The sequence below is a fragment of the Terrapene carolina genome, unplaced genomic scaffold (assembly GCF_002925995.2).
Source record: "Terrapene carolina triunguis isolate 2854851 unplaced genomic scaffold, T_m_triunguis-2.0 Scaffold838, whole genome shotgun sequence".
Classification (NCBI taxonomy): domain Eukaryota; kingdom Metazoa; phylum Chordata; order Testudines; family Emydidae; genus Terrapene; species Terrapene triunguis.
The window spans coordinates 6399577-6419555 of NW_020665189.1; the positions used below are offsets into that span (position 1 = coordinate 6399577).

At 41.6% G+C, this 19979-nt stretch overlaps 1 protein-coding gene across 2 annotated transcripts in view; it reads left to right on the plus strand.

Moving 5' to 3' along the window:
• The first annotated feature begins 1135 nt into the window (after window positions 1-1135).
• SIL1 (SIL1 nucleotide exchange factor) overlaps window positions 1136-19979 on the plus strand; it is a 184959-nt gene continuing 166115 nt past the window's right edge. For both annotated transcript variants that reach the window (XM_024206160.2, XM_026660879.1), the window contains exons 1-2: window positions 1136-1246; window positions 6375-6510. In XM_024206160.2, the coding sequence (XP_024061928.2) occupies window positions 1142-1246; window positions 6375-6510 (241 nt within the window). In that variant the 5' untranslated portion in view covers window positions 1136-1141. The remainder of the gene's footprint in view (window positions 1247-6374; window positions 6511-19979) is intronic.

Sequence of the window (19979 nt, forward strand, 5' to 3'; positions counted from 1 at the left end):
CAACTGAAGTGGGCTGCTGCACAGGGGCTTGGAGCTGCCTGCAGCAGCTGGGGCCTGCGGGGTACCCTGCTGCCCGCAGCTCCTGGAACCTGCGGCGGCCGGGAACTTGGGGGTTCCTCCATGGCGGCCGGGAGCTTGGTTCCCCCAGTGGCCAGGAGCTTGGGGGTTCCCCCGCCACCCCTGGCAGCTGGGAGTTCCAGGGGCTGCGAGAGGCAGCAGGGGTACCCCACAGCTCCCTGGGTAGCTGGGGACCCTGCAGCTACCAACCACTGCAGGCTGAAGTCACAGAGGTCACTGGAAGTAACAGATTCTGTGACTTCCACGACCTCCGTGACTAAATCATAGCCTTATGTATTGCATATTAGTGGCCTAGTTCAGAAACTGAAGCATTGGCTAAGGGAACAGCTTCTCACTCGCCACCCTTCTGAAAATCTGACTTACTACTGTTTTATTTATTATTATTCATGTTCAGGCTGGGTTATGGGTTTCAGCAGGAATCTGAACCTTCCCCATTTGAGTCGGCTGAACTGGCGCCAAAGGTTTTCAGTCTCTTGTTTGGAGACAGTGGTGATGACCAAGGAAAGCCTTGTTCTCATACCCTGCCTTGTGGTTGAAATGCCTCAGTCTTGAACTGCACTTGAGCTCCTCAGTCACTTCTTTGGAGTTGCCACAGGAAATAAAAAAGGACCAAATCTGCAGTGCTAATTCAGGCAAAACTCTTGTTGACTTCTGTGAACGTTTTTGCCAGAGTAAGGGCTGTGGGATTTTGCTTGCAGATTATATCATGATACTTCACAGAAAGGTGCATCTTCATTTGGAGGGGTAGAATATTGGTCCCAGCTATGTTTTTGTTAACATGAGGTAATGTGAAAAAGCCCTGGGGTGTGAAAAGGCCCAAAAACAGGCCCTAAATTTGCTACCAGAATTCTTCTTCAGGTCCAAGTCTATGTAACTTGAAAGCATGTCTCTCTTGCCAACAGAAATTGGTCCAATAAAAAATATTACCTCCCCCACCTTGTGTGTCTAATAAATATAATACTCAACTGTAGAATGTGGTATGGTAGATGTTGAAAACTGTGAAGAGTGTGTATTAACATATTATATAATTGTTTTTGTTTCTTTGAATTCTAGACTGACTGCAATGTCTCATTGCATTGGACTCCTGTCCATTGCCTCTAAACTGAACTTGCTGGTTTTGCTGCTTTCTGCAGTGTGCTTCTGTTCATGCTTAAGTGACAGAATTCCAGTAAGTATCTTCTAATCTAAGAGTGAAAGATGGCTATAAAAGGTCATTTAAATCATTTGAATTACTTGGTACTGGTGGGGTGAGCATAGCCTTATTTATTTCTCCTGAAATTATGTATGGCAGTGCATCACCTCTCATCTTTGCAGCATTTTGCCTTTTTTTAAAATGTTTTATGGTATAAAATTTCAGAAAAGTTTTAAGAAGTAAGCCTATCTGGATCGCCTGATGCTGAGCAATAAAGAGGACATGGAAAAGGAAACATGCGATTCAGGCAACGTTCACATTTTGTCACATGCACCTGGTTTTATTTAAGCAGCTGCAACTAAAACTTTAATTTCGTTAGGACAAAAACTAAAGCTAAATGTGTGGTCTAGTGGTGAGAGCAGGAGATGGAAGTCAAGAGTATTCTGTGCCCAGCTGTGTTTCTGATCACTGCGTGCAAGTGACTTATACCCACGTTTTCAAAAGTGGCATATGACTTTGGGCCCTTTGGGGTTTTTTTTGGGATGCCTAACTTGAGACACCTTGAGCCTGATTTTTCAGACTTCAGTTGAATGAATGGGAGCTGTGTGTACTCAGCATCTGTGTAAGGGTGCAAAGCTGAACAACCAGAAAATAAGATACCCAAATTTGGGGACATAACTTCAGCTTTCATTTAAAAAAAAAAAATGTATCTAGTTCTCTTGGTTGCAAAGGAAAGCTTGAATACATGTCCCTGAGTGTAACCAATGCAGTGTCACCTGCCAGCATTTGCAGACAGCATGACACACTAGCTCAGAGAGGTGCAAGCTGCCCCAGTCATCTTCATGGGCTCTGAAATACGCTTGTCTGGGACCCTTGACAACACCAGTCCAGCAGAGGACACTGAAGGTATGTCTACCCTGCACACTAAGCCTGTGTCTGTGTCACCCAGTGTATTGGACTCCATGTTTCCAAGCCCATGCTTGAATGTCTGCACGGCATTGTAAATCTGGGTTTACAATTGCTGGCCCTGGGTGTCTCAGCTGTGTCAGTACATCCATACTGAACTATGCAGTCCTTGTGACTCAAGTATGTGGCTTGACTTGTATCCACACTGCAAAATGACAGGGCTAGGACCCGGGTCACAGCGGGACTCAGACTGTGACCCACACCCCTACCAGGGCCCTGTGTGCTTGCTGACCTGAGTCAGAGCTCAGGCTTAGTGTGTAGTGTAGACATACCTTGAGATGGGAATGACCCTCATTACCATTACATTATCAGGGCTTTGCAGGGCTCCCACCATACAGAGTCCTTTGCTCAGTTAGGAAGGGCTCAGTCCCTTCCTTTTCTGCGACAGATCCCAGCCTGTCTGCAGCAGATAGTGGTGGCTTGAGGAGAGGCAAGGCCTCAGCCTGGCCACGGGAGTGGTAATGGGGGCCACCTGCCAGCCCAGAAGAGCTCATGTAGGTGGTCTCCGCTACTACTAGTCTTAAGGAAGGATGGGACACAGGGAACCCCATTTGGGGTGTGTCTAATCTCCTGGACTGGGAATAATCACAATGTTAAATTGGAGTTAAAATTGAATCTGGTTTTAAGGAAATGTCCATCTTTCTTTGTAGAACCTGTTTTGGTTTCTACCTTTTGATTCTCTAAGTAAAACAAAAGTAGTTACCAATTAATGATGTACTTTATGTAAGTAGAAAATATAATGATAAACTTGTTTGTGCAATTGCCAATTTTCATTACCACAGCAAATGTTAATGGTATTTAGACTGTTAGTGAAAATGGGATAGTTATAAAGTGATCACAGGCCAAACAGCTGAAGCAACTGTTTAAATGAAGAAAGACACGTACTGTTACCCTTTACAGTACATTTAGATTTGCAGCACTCATATTGAACAGAGACCATTCGTAAACATCAGCTGTCTCCATTATGTGTTTCAACAGATATAAAATTAAGAGGCATGTTGGTGAATGTATTATGGGACTGTGTATCATTAAATCCCTCTTGGATAATAATCTAACAACATAAATAAGCAAAGTAATAACGAGTGGCTCATTTATATTAGCTTTGTTGACTCTTGGCTCAGAAAATGTTAACTCTCACTTTCATCAATAGAAGCTGACTACTTATGTTTATGATTGTAACTAAGCTTTAACCATTTGTCATAATCTTAACAATTCTAATCCTCTCTTCATGCACTAAGGAAAAGTAGGAATTAAGCTCTAGTTTCCCTGTATTTCTCAAATTTCTGTCCTTTTGACATTTAAAATGAAAATGTTCTATAACTTTTCAATCATTATAATACACCTCTACCTCGATATAACGCTGTCCTCGGGTGCCAAAAAATCTTACCGCGTTATAGGTGAAACTGCGTTATATCGAACTTCCTTTGATCCACCGGAGTGCGCAGCCCCGCCCCCCTGGAGCACTGCTTTACTGCGTTATATCCGAATTCGTGTTATATTGGGGTAGAGGTGTATATTTTCACCATTGTTTTTAACTGCACATGTCTTGCTCAGAACTATAGACTGATATTTCCCACACTCAAACGTTTTTTAGAAATTGTGTAACATACATTTAAATGCAAACAATTCAAATTCTTCCATTAAATATGCATATACAACTTCTACTGAAGTTGGTGGGAGAGGTGAATGCAGAATTTGGTCCAGAATTTTCAGTTAGCCACTTAATTTTGTTTTGTTTTAAAAATATTTATTAGAAGAGTAACAACTATAAAACCTATTGTTTTGGGGAATGAGCCAAACTGTTTGAGAGGGATTAGGAAGAAACTTCCTTTACAGGCAGGTTATTCCAAATTGTCCACTGATAGATTTTTGTACCTTCCTCTGAAGTGTCTGGAAGTGGCCACAGACACAGGTTACTAGATTAGATGTAGCACTGGTCTGGTCCATTATGACAATTCCTATGAAATCTGAGATGAAAAGACCTATTGGGTCACATCTGATTCACTGTCTCATCTCCTCCCAGTTCAAGATTGTTACTTACAGCATACCCTTAATTGTTTTTTGTCCAGTGCAGTTTTAAATGCCTGAAGTAATGGGGCTTCCACTACTTTCCTTGGGAGACTGTTCCACACACTAATAGATCTCATTGATTGGAAACTTTTCCTGTTTGACATCCATTAGTCTGGGTATTCACACACTTCAGATATCTGTAGATAGTGATCCAATCACCACCTTATTGTTTAATCAAGATATAACTACTTAGCTCTTAATATAATGTAAATGCTACAAATAAAAGCCAGTTTAAAAAAAGGTGCAAAAGGGATGAGAGGTTCTAAAACTGAGACTGTCTCTGCATCGTTACAAAATAGCCATTCCTTTCAATGTAATTCATTTTTGTTATGGAATGGTCCTTCCCTCTGAATATCCCAAAGAATATAAATACACGTGCACAGCTGTGCGCAAACTCTCCAGCCCTATGTTAAAATAAGAATAAGGTTGCAAAGTCAAGGAAGTTAGGAAATGCCAGACTTAAGGTTGTCTGTGCCTTAACTCTGGCATTTCCTATTTTGTAAGGAGTAGACAACCATAATTCTGACATTGCCTAACTTCTGAGTGCTTGATTTTGCATCCTTAATAAAAGGTTCTTTTAAGTTTGTGTGTGTGATTTCCTAGGTTTTTTGAAAAAGCAAAATGAAGAAACAAATTCCATCATGCAGCATCATATTGACACCTACATGGTTCATCAGCAGGATTGGAACCTTTAGATCCACTGCACAGAACTGTGCTGCTTGTGATTACAATGATAATGAGTAGCTGTAGTAGACTGTCCTCTTATATATGGATGAGGACAAAAGGAGGATTTTGCCAGTTGGTTTCACAGATATTTGGTGACAGCAGAGGAAAGTTTGGACTCAGGAATCTTCAGTTCCATTCCATGCTCTGAAAGGGAGTGTGTTCTAGTGGGCATAGACTCTTCTGCCAGTTACCTCCAAACTTGACTCCTTCTGCCCTGTCCCATTCCTGTCTCTTCCCCACCCCAGTCCTCACCCAAGTCCCATTCTCCTCACCTAGCCAGTCTAACCCTAATCTGAGCCTCCAATCCTCAGGCTTCTCATTCCAGTCCCAATCTCCTTATTTCCGGAAATCCTAATCTCTCCTCTCTGGAATCCCTGTCCCAGCCCCAGTCACCCTCTACCCCAGTCTTAGTCCTCTTCCCCATCCAGTCCCAGTCTCTGCTCCCTGGCTCACAGTCCCACTCTCCTCCTCCTCCCTGGCTGCTTGACCAAATCTACTCCCTCCCCTCCCTGGTCCGGCTCTTTTCTGATCTGCATTCAAATCAGGCAGCTCCCTTCACCGCACTCTTTGGGCCCAGTGGTGGGGGGCGGGGTGGGGGCATTGGGAGCATTGGAAAGACAGATCCTTGCACGTAGCAGCCCAGAGTTGCAATTGCAGGGCAAGTCCTGCTCAGCACCAGGGTGGAGAATGCTCAGTGTGGATGGAATAGCCAGGGAATCTAACAAGTTTCTACTGAGCATATGTAAACCGTGATTTTATTTTTTCCTCCAAAGGATTATAACTTGGCCAAATATGGGTGGATTTTCAAAGGGACAGTCAAAGGCACATTCTTGACTCAAATGGCTCCCCTTTGCCAAATGTCAAGTCCCTGCTCCAAAGCATGGGGGGCCTAGAAACTTCTCAAAGAAGAGGTTGCCAGAATTTTTTAACATGGGCAAAACAACATATTTTCCCCTATCCTTGGTCTTGGAAATGGCCATACAGTTTTGGCTGAAATTTTCCAAAAAACATTCAGTCTGAGGCAGAAACACAGCATGGAAACTTTCAGCTGAACAGTTAGTTTGGCAAAGTTATAAACTACTGAAAACAGCGTCTTTCTGATGGGAAGTGTGTCACAACCTTCCTAATAGGCAGTGCTACCAGCCTGGGCTATAATATAGATCTGGCTCTGTTAACTCTTGCTTGAAGCTTGCAACCTGCACTAGAATAGGAAATAAGATGCACTGCTTTGTTCAACATAAATGTCATAACAGTTATGCTGGTTTAATCTTTAATAATATATATATTTTTAATCCATGTAGAAAGAATCTCAGGTGTCAAAAAACCTGAGGAATGTATTCTCCACGGACACTACATAACCCAGGTGCAATTACTAATGAGCTGTATCTTGTGTATCCAACAGGAGTTTGCCCTAACAAAAACAGAAGAAAGTGACTTAAAAGAAGAGAATGGCAAAGAGTCAGTAGCAGAGGATGATCTTGATCCTGAAGACTTAGAAGTGTTTTACCAAACATATCAGTGGCAAATAGTCCGTCCAGGTAACACATTGATGGTGAATTATTGTGTCCCTTTGAAACTACGTCTGACATCACTGACAGAAATGTCATAGAAACTAAAAATAACCATCAAATCCAACTGCATTTTTTGGTGTTTAAACAAAGTGGTGTCTGGTGTGGGAAGAACAGCTTTCTGCCTCAGTGAAATGAAACAAGACTACCACCAAATCTGGTGTTGTGTGGTCACTGTCAGTCTCAAGAACTTCTGCTAGTGCACCTCCAGGACTTTACAACTAACTGAGCTTTCTGTCAGTCAAATGGTAGATGATGTGCCTCCATTACTAGCTCAGAAGCACTTTCTTTTTCTCGGTCTATCAAAAGACATATTTTATATGTTTGTTGGCACATGCTGTTCTGGTATGCTGTGGTCTCCTGGGTTGATTAAATATCGCTCGATGGCAAACTTGCTATTAAGAGTAGTAAGTGTAATATTGTGCAGTTTTTAAAACAGGAAAGCTTTCTAATCCTTAGCTGTTTCAAGTCTAGTTTTATTCCTTTAAATCTGAAAGTTACATATTTCTCAAAAGTGTGCTTCTTAATTCTGGCTTAATGTGTGTGACTTTAATATCAAACTTTTAAAAGATTACCCCAGTATTTAGTTTGGCTCTTCTGGGTTGCTGGTATTGTCCCAGAACGTAAGATTTTTGGCCATTGCACAGAGGCACCAGCAGAATCTGCAGCTGCCCAAAGACATATGGGACATAGCTAGCAAACCTGCAATAATCAGTGGACTCCTACAGAGAATAAAAATATAAATGAATCTATTTTTGTGCTGGATGCCCTTCATAGCCTGGCTATAATCTCTGTGACTGTGGTTAGAACTGTGTTTCTGCCCCACAGTTCATCTTTGAAAGTATATTATATTTCAGACTTCTTAAATGCTTTATGATAAAGAAAATGAAAGATGGACTACCTCATGTAAAAATTCTCATGCTTATTATTTCAGGAATCTAATCTCCCCTTGTTTCATATGCTGTTAATGTTAAGGATGGCTATGCATATCCACCAAGTGGAGACTAGACTCAGAGTAGGGATGGCCAAAATATGCGACACTGAGGACTTCGTTGTCAGCTTCCCAAGAGCCTGAGGATCCCACCAGTTTGTATATACATGTATTTGCAAGTATGCAGCATAAATGTCTGCAGGCATAATATTTGATTTGTGCTCCTGTATTCCATGATAGAACAGGTGGCTGATTGAGTTCACAAGCAATAACACAAGAACTAGGGGTCACCAAATGAAATTAATAGGCAGCAGGTTTAAAACAAAAGGAAGTATTTTTTCACACAACGCACAGTCAACCTGCGGAACTCCTTGCCAGAGGATGTTGTGAAAGCCAAGTCTATAACAGGGTTAAAAAAAGAACTAGATAAGTTAATGGAGGATTGGTCCATCAATGGCTATTAGCCAGGATGGGCAAGGATGGTGTCCCTAGCCTCTGTTTCCCAGAAGCTGGGAATGGGCGACAGGAAATGGATCACTTAATGATTACCTGTTCTGTTCATTCCCTCTAGGGCACCTGGCATTGGCCACTGTCGGAAGACAGGATACTGGGCTAGATGGACCTTTGGTCTGACCCAGTATGGCCGTTCTTATGTTCTTAATAGAAAATTGCTGTTGATCAGCTTCATCCTTGTTATGCTGTTACAGGGGAAAGAAGGTGTCTGTTAGGTCATGTTTGCCAGCTGGCCAGTACTTAGAGATCCCCCCCAATAGTATGATGAGAATTTTATGCAGAGGTGCTCATGTTTTGGTATGTGGTGAGGAATCCAGTTCTGAAATCTTCATTCCTCTCACAAGTGCAGAACAATCCAAAGTGAGAGCAATTACTTTCCATGATCTCCCTAGGATAAATTTCACTGCATTGGGTCATGAAAAGGACCAACACAACACAGTATAAGTGCATTTGTACTCGTTGTTATAGACATATCATGTTTTCAAATGACTTCAAGAAAAATGTGAGCACCGGGGCAGACTTCAGAGAGAAACCATCCAAAAGGAAACTTAATCCAAATTCCTTTTGCAGTTCTTGGAGATATTTTTATGTGAACTTTTCTCCCTCCCAGATCAGTGCCTTCTCTGCTTGATTCTGCAGTGGAGTTATAACCTGATGTTTGCCACTGGGTATGGATTGACTGAGATGACACACATCCAGCATTTTGACTTCACCACAAGATCTCATATTATAGGCACAGAAGGTGTGTTTTGAAGGGGACAGGCCCTCAGTTAACACACACACATTTTGGTTTATTGGCGGAAATAGCAAGCCTCCCACTGTGGTCTTGGATTTATTTAACCTCTCTGTGCCTCAGTTTCCCCACATGTTCATTGGGAAAATGTTTTACCACCTCACAAGGGTGTAGTAAGTATTAATTAATTTTATAGGGTTTTTTAATTTTAAGAGCTGCATCAGTACTCAATATTATTGTCAAAAGAATAGTTATGGGATCCATTTGTCTTTCAGATGCTCTTGAGGTTTCAGCCTGCTATAGCTGAACAATTTTCCCATATGTAAATCTTTCTATAACATAAATGTCTTCAAAAAGCCCTTAAACTTCACAAAGCTGCAGGTGTGTGTGTATTCAGTTTTTGCACCATTATGTATGGAAGTCTTGTTGTGTCCCTATTCAGTATTCAAACTGGCAGATCACCACCTTTTGTTGAAGTAAAATATGTATATATTTGCAGTTGTTATAAATGTCATTGCTGTTTTTGTTTAGAAGTGACTTCCCCATTGCTTGGACATTTTGTTATGCTTTATCTTTTAGCCGCTTCAAATTATGCAAACGAAGTAAAGAGTTTAATAAAGTGGGGAGCTCATCAGCATTCACTGCTTGTCTTAGGGAAGGAATTTCAGGATACAGTTGTAAATGGCTTAAGCAGTGATTGCTCTTCTAGTTTTGTCCATGTAGAGCCTCACTTTGCAGATGAGCATGTGCCTTTGGTGTTGAACCTTATAAAAATCATTAGGGTTATTGTGACTTCCCCAACCTGAAAGATCCATTAACATCCATCCCCAACACCTCCTCTATCCCTAATGTTTTTCTGAAATGAAACACTTAATATGTACCGTGTGACCCACTTTTAGCATGTTTATTCCTCAAACTTAAAAAAATATACACCTTGTCTAAAATGAAAAGCTTGCACTTCTGCAAGTAAAACAGAACATAGTCAAGTTGTCAGTCTGACTAGCCGCACTGCTCTTTTGTGTCAACCCTTAGATTCTGATTCCATTATACCAATTTGTTTTTCCAACAGCTACCCTATTATTGAGTTTTAACCTTGCTAAAGACATGCTCAATTGGTGCTAAGATGGCTATACAGGAATGCAGTCTTTTAAGAATGGTCAGAGTTCTGCATTGTGCTGTCCTTTTCTCTGTGAATTTACTTCCAGTCTTCCATCATTTTGATTAAATAAATTGTGACAGAATGTCCTTGACAAACAAACACTTTGATTAGAAATCTGGATCTTCAGTTTTAAATACTAGGGGAGAAAGAAGGGATTTGGGATTGTTTCATCAGCCATATTAGCATTACATCGTCTTCTGTGCTGATCTCAGCCTGTGACTCTTGTACTTGGGGTCAGTCATGTTGACTAAATAATTGAAAGATACCAGTGTTTCTCGGAATTGTTTTTCAATTTTGTCCTTGTGTGATTCCAGTTCATTGTTGCTAATTAGATCAAACTGGATTTCTGCTGAGACTGTGTGACAGTGTCATCAGGCTGTAATCCGTTAAATCCCTCAATTTTTCTGCAGTTGCTTTTGTAAATTTAGTACCTCTCTGTAGAGTCAGTCCCTTGTTTGATCAAAATACAGCACACATTTTATACAAGTCCTTCTTGTGCTGAGTGCAAACTTCAATGTGCTTCGGGTAGCTGAATGTAAATGTAGAGAGACAGTTATCCTGAGAGTTCTGTTCCATCAAGTGTCATTGGGAAGCTGGAGAATCAATCTTCCATTTCTGTCAACAAATTATGAGGCTGATAATGGTTGCAGAAAAGTTTTTGAAATCCCAGTAAAATAGGTTAGCACTCTGCTAGGCATTGCTTCTTCCTCAATTAAGTTTTGTGTGCTGGACACCCATAAATTAGAAGTTTAAGAGACTTGCATGTGAGATCTTTGACCTTTTCACTTTATTTTTGTTTTCTGGGCAAATGGCGACAATATCCTTGCCATACTCCTGTCTGCGTTCTTGGATGCTGTCTTCAGCAACCTGGCCACCAAATTCTGTGACTTAATAAGTAGGTACACACATTTCCCTGTATGGCTGCTTGTAGTCTTTACTTATTCATTCCTCAGATTCAACTGACATTATTCTATTAATGACAGTGTTAATTCTTTCAGGTCTTCCTTTCATTTTTCCTTTCCGTATTCACTTTCAACATCTACTAGTGGATCTGTGAGTTTAAAGCTGTCATGAGGAGTATATCTGAGGTGAAGAGCTTCAATCATTTCTTTAAATGGATCACTTTATGCTACTTTGAAGATGATGATGGTTAGCATAAAAGGAGGCTGTAACTTTCTTATCGTGTGCAAGTCTTTACCTTTCATTGTGTTAATGGCATAATCACAGATGGATTTTTTTTTTTAACTGTTTTTGGAGTATCCGAGATAGAGGCTACTGCTGAATGAAGCTGATACTGGAGAGCTGGTTAGAAGGCCTGAAACAATGACTGTCATTGTGGTTGTGTTTTTATGACATTGATGGCATAGAAATGGTCTTACTTGCAAGATCACCAAACTCATCAGTGTTCTTCTTTTTTACTTCGGAGGGAACAGTTTCATACTTTGGGGATCTTGGGTAATCTGAAGAAACTGACTTTCTGCACCTTTAGAAATGACCACAGATCCTTTCTCTCCTGCTACTTAACAACTCTGGACTATGTTTACATTCCCCTTCAGCAGAATGATCAGTTTTTATTATTTCAGTCCTTTAACCACTTGTTTCCTTCAGCCTAGATATGTTGAATGAGATAAATTCATACTGATGTTTGGAAGTCAAGTGATGTAAGCCACTCACAGTATTGATCAGCAGCTTTCACATTTGCTACAGTTCGAATGAGAGAGAGCTTCCTAGTGAATACATTGCTGTGAAGATAAAATAAGATGGGATTGTGACGTGACGCTCTATATTATTTATAGAAATATGCTTATGATATGAATATGGCATAATTAAGATATATTTTATGCAAGATGTCTCATGTAAGATATTGGAAAAGTTATAATTTACTGATTGTGATTATCCAATTTGTATGCATGTATCATCTCTGTATCTGGAGTTAGGAATATTGACTATGTAACAATTACAACTGTGGTTATACTTGGAGACGCCCACCAGACAATGAGCAGTCGGCCTTAATGGGCCATTAGGAAAAATAGTTCAATCCTTGAGGGGGCCACCTAGAGATCTGGGGCAAAATCAGTACTTGGTCCTGCTAGTGAAGGCAGGGGGCTGGACTCGATGACCTTTCAAGGTCCCTTCCAGCTCTAGGAGATAGGATATCTCCATTAATTTAAATTTAAAAAGACCATGAGTCTTTGAAGATGCGGATCCCATCCTGTGGACATTGCAAATAAATCTGGTTTCATGGCTGATTTGACACTGCAACGTAAGGTGATAATGTCACCTGGTAAAAACTGCCACCTTGGACGCTGCTGTTGCTTTTCCATTGGAAACAAAGGCTTCCCGCCTTATGTAAATTCCGTGTAAGGCTGGAGAGTAAGGAAAACAGGACTCTTCTCCATTGCCGTTCTGTCCAGGAAGAAAAAGTGCTGAAAGTATTTGAAGAGACAGAGGAACTGAGCTGTGGGAAAGGCAAGGGCTGAGTCCAGACTGAGACCGAGGAATATAGTCTATAAGGAGAAATACCTGGAACTCTAAGCTACAGAAACTCTGTAACTTGCCTAAAACAGCATTTAGGGTGAGAAATTACTTCTTGAAACCAGTCTCTTTAAGATCTTAAACTTAGTATGCGTGTTTTGTTTTATTTGCTTAGTAATCTGCCTTGTTCTCTTTGCTGTCCCTTATAATCACTTAAAATCTGCCTTTTATAGTTAATAAACTTGTTTTTGTTTGTTATAAAACCCAGTTTGTGCAATTTCTAACGGGGCGGGGGGGTTAAGTTGTTCATATCTTCCTCCACATTGAGGGAGGGGGCAATTTTGAGTTTGCATTGTATAGATTTCTCTAAAGCACAAGACAATATTATTTTGGGTGTACTTTTCAGAGGGGAGCTGCACTTGAGTGCTGGGTGATTTCCTAGCTGAGTCTTCTCATAGAGAACTGTTTGCAGACTCTGTGTGATTCTACAGCTGTGCATCCCTACGTGTGTGTGTGTGTGTGTGTGTGTGTGTGTGTGTGTGTTCATTCCCTTTAGGCTTCAAGTCTATTCACTAGGTTTCCTAATAGGTAGAACAAGATCCTTAATGTTTGCATCATTTCCCTTTTTTGGATATTTAAAAATTTTCATTCGAAGACTGAAATTAGAGTGTAATGTTTCTAGTATCAAAATTCTTCACATGTATATTTTAGGGCTGTGAAGCGATTAAAAAGATTAATCACAATTAATCGCGCGATTAAACAATAATAGAATACCATTTATTTAAATATTTTTGGATATTTTCTACATTTTCAAATATATTGATTTCAGTTACAACACAGAATACAAAGTGGACGTGCTCACTTTATAATATTTTTGATTACAAATATTTGCACTGTAAAATGATAAACAATTTTTCAATTAACCTCATACAAGTACTGTAGTACAATCTCTAGCGTGAAAGTGTAATAGCTCAGTGTGTATTTCCTTTCTTTAACTGTTCATTTTCATGCTTTCAAATGGTTAGTCATTTTTATTGTCATTCCTTTGTATGTAAGCTGTAGTATGGATGTACATATGTATACACAAAGTTAAAATTTTTTGTTTGTTATGGTCCCGATGTTGAGTTTTCATTTCTTTACTTAAATGAAAGCAAGCCCGTCCGTACATCTCAAAAACTACCTATGGCTTATGTGGATAATTTCAGAGGTGAGAGAGAGCTGTCTTTCTGAGCAGAGAAAATGGTATGCAGAGCTTGCTATGGCCTTGGGAATGCCACAGTAGCTGAAGTCTTTAGATCACATTGAGCCATATCCAAAGCAGCTTCCACAGTTTGCTAGAGAAATGTCTTTCTTGCAGAGATTTTCAGGGCTGCTGTCTGGGACTCAGTTCATATGCTTGTGCATTCATACAATGTATGTCTGGGTCTTTTTGTGAAACTTCTTCCTTACAAACTTTGTCTCAAGCTGAAGCCATTTTTTTAAAGGAGAAAATGCTGCTAGTTTAAGTAGGGGAGAAGGTGAGAGTTTGTATTCACACCCAAAAAGACCAATGTGATATCTAAATAGGCCGAACAGTATCTTGATCATACAGACTTGTATCCAAATTCTAGTACCATTTGAGAGGAACTTAGCATAGCTCCTAGTGGCTGGCCAAAGGAAGACTTTGTTTTGCTTATGGGATAGAGTGACTGCCTACAGACTAGTAGGGTAACAGACCACAGCAACCAGACCGGGATCTCCACTGACTGGTTAAGTTTACTTTAGAGCAGTGGTTCCCAAACTGGGGTTCGTGAACCCCTGGGGGGTTGCGAAATGTTACAGGGGGTTCTCCGGGAAAAATTCCCTAATGGCGGACAGAGTTGCCCCTAGGGACACCAGGCAGCATGGGGCCAACAGCCCGGAGCCCCTAGACTTCCAAGAGCTAAGCAGACCAAAGCAAGCAGATCTATCACACTGGGGAGACTTCACCTCCTTTTCCATTTCTTATAAGGAGTCTTGAAGGTTGATATTTTTTGCTGTTTTTAAAATTAAATAGGCAGCTAGTATTGTTTTTAAAATTATTATGAAGAACAAGTTTAAGCTTTGTTGTAACGTGCATTGTTTGCCTGGACTGCTCAAGACCTGAATGCTTGTGTAGGAGGAACTCTTTGAGTTGGCTTCTTAAATACCTTCATGTTGTTTCACATCCCGTACTCCTTGATGAAACATAGGAGCCTTGTCTTATAACAGGCTTATTCAACGTGATACAAGCTACGAAAGTGAGACCTTGGAAGAGTGTTGCCGTTTTCATAATGCAATAAAAATACTGTAATGATAAATAATAATTAATAATACATAATGTGTAATAAGCATATCACAAAAACAAATTTTATATTTCCAAGATTTGCCTTTTATAATTTATACTCAGGTAAAGGAGAAAATCCCTGGAAATATTCATTTTTAAAAGGGGGTTCACAAGACTTGACATTTTTGTGAAAGGGGTTCACAGGTTGTTAAAGTTTGGGAACCACTGCTTTAGAGTCTAGCAACTTGCTGGCAGACTCGGCAGCAGTCTTCCCCTATTCATGTTTAAAGTCTCACATCACAGAATCATGTCCGGCATGAATAGAAATCCGCACTCTCTGACTATTCTACATGGATCATTGAATGTGTAATAGGAACTAGTTAATTTAATACTTGTGGCTATAGTTAGACTTTCTACTTGTGGAGGCCCATATTGGTACCTACAGTTACTCAGGGGGCTTTTCTCGAACTCTTTAATGTCTATTGCAGGTTTTAAAAAATCTGTGGTTATTGTTGTTTAAACTGCAGGGGAAAGGTGGAGGAGGCTTATGTGAGCCTACTGCTCTGTTTGTAAGGAATGAAACCATTGTCCGTTCAGTGAGGGAGTTGATGATGCCTTGTTTATAGTTACATTTTCAAAGGGGCCTCAGCCTGGGTAGATAGTTATCTGATTTGTGTGTACTTGTCTGAGTTTTTGTGCATTCAGAAAAGGGGTCAGTAGCTATCTGATTTGTGCATACTGGAGGTTTTAAACAGGCGAAAGCTTGCATCTGAAAAAATGTATTCATGTAGTGAACAGTTTTTTAAAGACATTTTCTGAAAGTTTTGATTCCCTGTGACTTGATTGGAAAGAGTGATTCATTGGGGATATAAAATACCCCATATGTGCCAATATTCAGACATCAATCTTTATGGTGTTGAATATGTTTAGCTGGCCAAATGGGCCAATCCTATTCTTACCAGATATCAAAGATTTTTAAACAAAATGAGATGATAGTAGACGAGTAGATTTCTGCATGCAGATCTTAGGGTCCCACTTCAACTTCCTTGTCACCTTCCTCCTGATCCCCAGGGTCTGGTTACAAAAAGATTAAATGCTGCTGCTTTGGCATAAGAATTCTGTGTTAGGGCATATCATTCAGGCTAATTTGATTGAAGTGAGAACACTAGGTTCTGTTTATGGATTTTTGTATTGTACTAGTCAAATGTGGATCTTGCCTGTGCCACTAAGTAGGGCATGTTAAGTTCTCTGAGGCTTTACTTTAGCTGAAATAATGATTCATCTGAATCTGTGGCTTCTTATTGACCCATACCTAACTGTAAAACATTATCATGCAAGTGTCTGAAATATTTATGTTAGCACTGGCAATAGCAATGGATGAAATACATAGTTAAACCACAAGGGTATGTTAGTTTTCACAAAACTGATATGAGCAATCCAGGAAATAGAAAGCTGTATCCATCTGGTCAGATCATCGCAGATTTGCATGAACTATGGAAGCAAATTGAATTTTTTAAAAACCTCATTTATACTAGATGACATGCTTCATTTGCAGGTACAGTATTTTTAAAAAAAAAAACTGCTACACATCTGCAGAGGAAAATCTGTCCTGTAGAATTACCATAATCTCTTGAGGTAGGCCAACAGGAGAGTGGTTTAGGCTAATTACAGAAGGTATGAAAACCCAAATGGTCTCCAGGGTGACTGCAAATGTTTAATGTTTGGAAGGGTGACAGTCAGGGTTATGGCCACTGTCGGTTATCTCTGGTTTCATTTCCCCATATGACCCCTAATGCCTGGGGGTCTATCCAGTCATCTCTCCTTAAGTTATATACCCTTTGTCTCTTTTCTAATTGTGACTGCTTCTGTTCATGCCACCTTCTGTGTTTGGAACAAGCTCTCTTGTTTTGTGCACCAAGCAACTTCAGTCATTCCTTTCCCAAACTCCCCTCTTTCTCTTAACCTGGAGTTGGTGGTGATCTCTCTAATGCTGACTGTTCCTGGTCTCATGCCTAATCCTTTATCACGTGTGCAAAGATAAGAGGGGAAGAATGGCCTTGTGGCTGAGGTACTAGATGGGGTCTTGTGAAATATGGGTTCTGTTTCTGACTCTGCTACAGACTTGTCTGATGAGCTGCAGGATAAAATTCTAAAATATATAAACTCTGTGTGCCTCAGGTCTCCATCTGTAAAATGAGGATGGTGATATTTTCCTATCTGCTGTGAGTCACTCACGACACGGTGATGGTGGCTATATAAAAACTAATTAGTCAAACAGAGTTGGAACCGTCTAACTTACGTTGTAAGCTTTTTGACGCAGGGGTATTGTTTGTAAAAGTGTTGTTCACCCTGTTGCGCTAAGTAAACGATATAAAGCTATGCAGTTTTCTGTGCACCCAGTCAGTCCTCCGTGACATGCTTGCTTTACTTTGATTTTTCTATAGCGGAAGCTCCTTTGTGCATGCAAGCAGCCCAGGTAGAACTGGTCCAAGTGCAGTCTGTGGAGTTGTGCACATGGCCCAAATCTGCCCTTGTCTTTAGTATGGAGGTGTGGAGAGTGCAGATGAAGGCATGTGTTACTACATCTTGATTAAAACAACCCACATAGTTTGGCTGCCATTCTTGCTTTATGGGCCAAACAAGGTGTGTGGGGTTTTTTTTGGGGGGGGGGGGGGGTTGGGGTGGATTCTGTATCTCAAGACCATACATTTTAGGAATCTGTCTGATGACCCTCACTACTGAGCATTTTTGAAATATCATCATTTCATATCCCCCCCCCCCAGCCCTAGAGAGTAAGAGTTTGCATGATTTGAGGCATACAAAATCAAGGCATAAGAGTTCCAGTATGTGAAATGTATGTAATTAACATTTGCCATATCAATCAATAACAATACATATATGAATAATAGGGGTACAGGAGGAGGGGGTTGCGGTATAGCAGTTTTAATTTGATACAGTGATCACCACTCTTTTTCATTCGAAAAATATTCAACAAAATTATAACACTTTTTTAACCAAATACTTCATTTTGGTATCATAATGGATTACTAAGTGATCTTTCTGATTCACGCTACAATTGAGTGACCTGTATATTCAGATCAGTGCACTCATTTGTCATCATAGTTTTCCTTTGCAAATGCTAAAACTGATTTGATCAGTCTGTTGCAACATGCACACCTCCTTGGCATGCACAAAATAAGGCACATAGCAGTTTGGCACTATTACATCCACCTCGCATAAATGTATAGGGTACATTATTCTCACGAGAGCACTTGACTACTTCAGAAGGAGCAAGCATGACATTGTGTGATAGTTCCAAATCTCTGTTTCCAAAAACTATTGTTTATCCATCCATATTGCAGTGGATTAAGTGGTGATGTATCTGGATCCAGAGCACTTTTCCACACATGTGACTGACGATGTTCTCATTTTACATTCTATAAATGCTTCAGTTGTTAGTGATAAGGTGCTGAGCTTTGGTGTTGACGTGGTACTTTTGCCAATTTTTGCTGCCTGTGATTTTTGCCATGTTTCACACATGGTGGCATAGTTCTGATTATTCATCGCATGCAGCCATGAGTTTCGTTGCCTGTTCAGTGATATTAGGCTTTGGTGCACTGATGTTGCCCAGCAGACAGAGGGAGTGTCCAGCTCGCAGAAACTTCAACACAGTGCCTTTGCCAAGGCCAAAATAGGAAGTTACTTTGTTGTCGGTTTCCTCCGGTGAGGTGGCCATATCTTCTTTTCTGATCACCACACCTCCCTGGTTTATTTCAGTTGGGGTGTTGTCTCTGCCTGTGATAAGCTTGTGCTTCAGTGCATTGGTGAAACTTCTTGTCTTGGATGAGCTCTGTACTGATTATGTCAATCAACTGTTTCTGATTTTCAGTAACCGTCAAGACTACTTTCTGTTGAGGTAGTTGTGTTCTTGTCCTCGACCAATGCTCTCTGCTTGCTTCTGTGACCTTCCTTGTGCTGAAGTCTTTGAACCTATCAAAGACAAAATGTGTGTATACTCCAGCTGTTGCTAGCTTGTGTTCAGTGTAGGCGGGCAAACTTTTTGTGTTCAAGGCAGGCAAACTTTTTGGCCTGAGGACCACATTGGGTTTCCAAAATTGTATGAAGGGACGGTTAGGAGAGGCAGTGACTCCCCAGACAGCCAGGCATGGCCCGGCCCCTCCCCCATCAGGCCCCTCCCCCCCCCCCCCGCTCCCTGACAGCCCCCCCCGGACCCCTGCCCCATCCCCCCCCCCGTTCCCTGTCCCCTGAACGCCCCCAGAACCCCCTTCCCTGACTACCCCTGCCGCCCCATCCAACCCCTCCTCTCATTCCTGACTCCCCCTCCCCAGAACCCCTCCCCATTCAACCACCCCTTCTCCCTGTCCCCTGCGTGCCCCGGGACCCCTACCCCCATTCAACCATGCTGTTCCCCACCCTCTGACTGCCCCGACCCCTATCCACACCCTTGCCCCCTGACCACCACCCGAACTCCCCTGTCCTCTATCCACCCTGCCCCCTTACCGTGCTGCCTGGAGCACTGGTGGCTAGCGGCGCTACAGCTGTGCCTAGAGCACCAGGACAGGCAGCCGTACCGCCCGGCTGGAGCCAGCCACGCCACCGCGCAGCACAGAGCACCAGGTCAAGCTGGGCTCTGCAGCTGCGCTGCACCAGGAGCTCGCCGCCCAGAGCATTGTGCCGGCTGCGCAGTGAGCTGAGGCTGCGGGGGAGGGGGAACAGCAGAGGAGGGGCCGGGAGCGAGCCTCCTGGGCCAGGAGCTCAGGGACCGGGCAGGAGGGTCCCACGGGCCAGATGTGGCCCACGGGCCGTAGTTTGCCCACCTCTGGTGTAGACTCTGAAATTTGTCACGAAGTCTTTGATGATACCACTTGCTAGCCAGTTTACTACTCAGAGAATTGTGGAATCCTCAAAAAAAGTCACCTACACAGTCATTGAAGTATGTTTAGTTGGCATCTTTGTTGCAGCTGCTTCTTTAGGTTAGACTTCGCCTTCGCAATCCTCATGTCAGAGTCAGTGAACATTGAGGTTTGTACAGGAGCCAACTCATGTCACAAAATATTCACAAGAGATTGACATCAAGAACCAACGTGTAGGCCTATCACTCTTGAATAGATATAGTTAGTGTCAAATACCTTTGTTGGACAAACCTGTGAATGCTTTATCTCTGCTAGTCTCTCTACTATCCTTGGTATTGTGTCAGAGAACCTTGTGGGCCAGCTATGTTCAAATTCTTGCATTTGGCAAATTCTATTTGTAAGTGGGTCATCTACATTCTCCTAGGCAGAGTGAAACCACCCCCAGTCAATGTTTACTCTTGCCTCTGGGT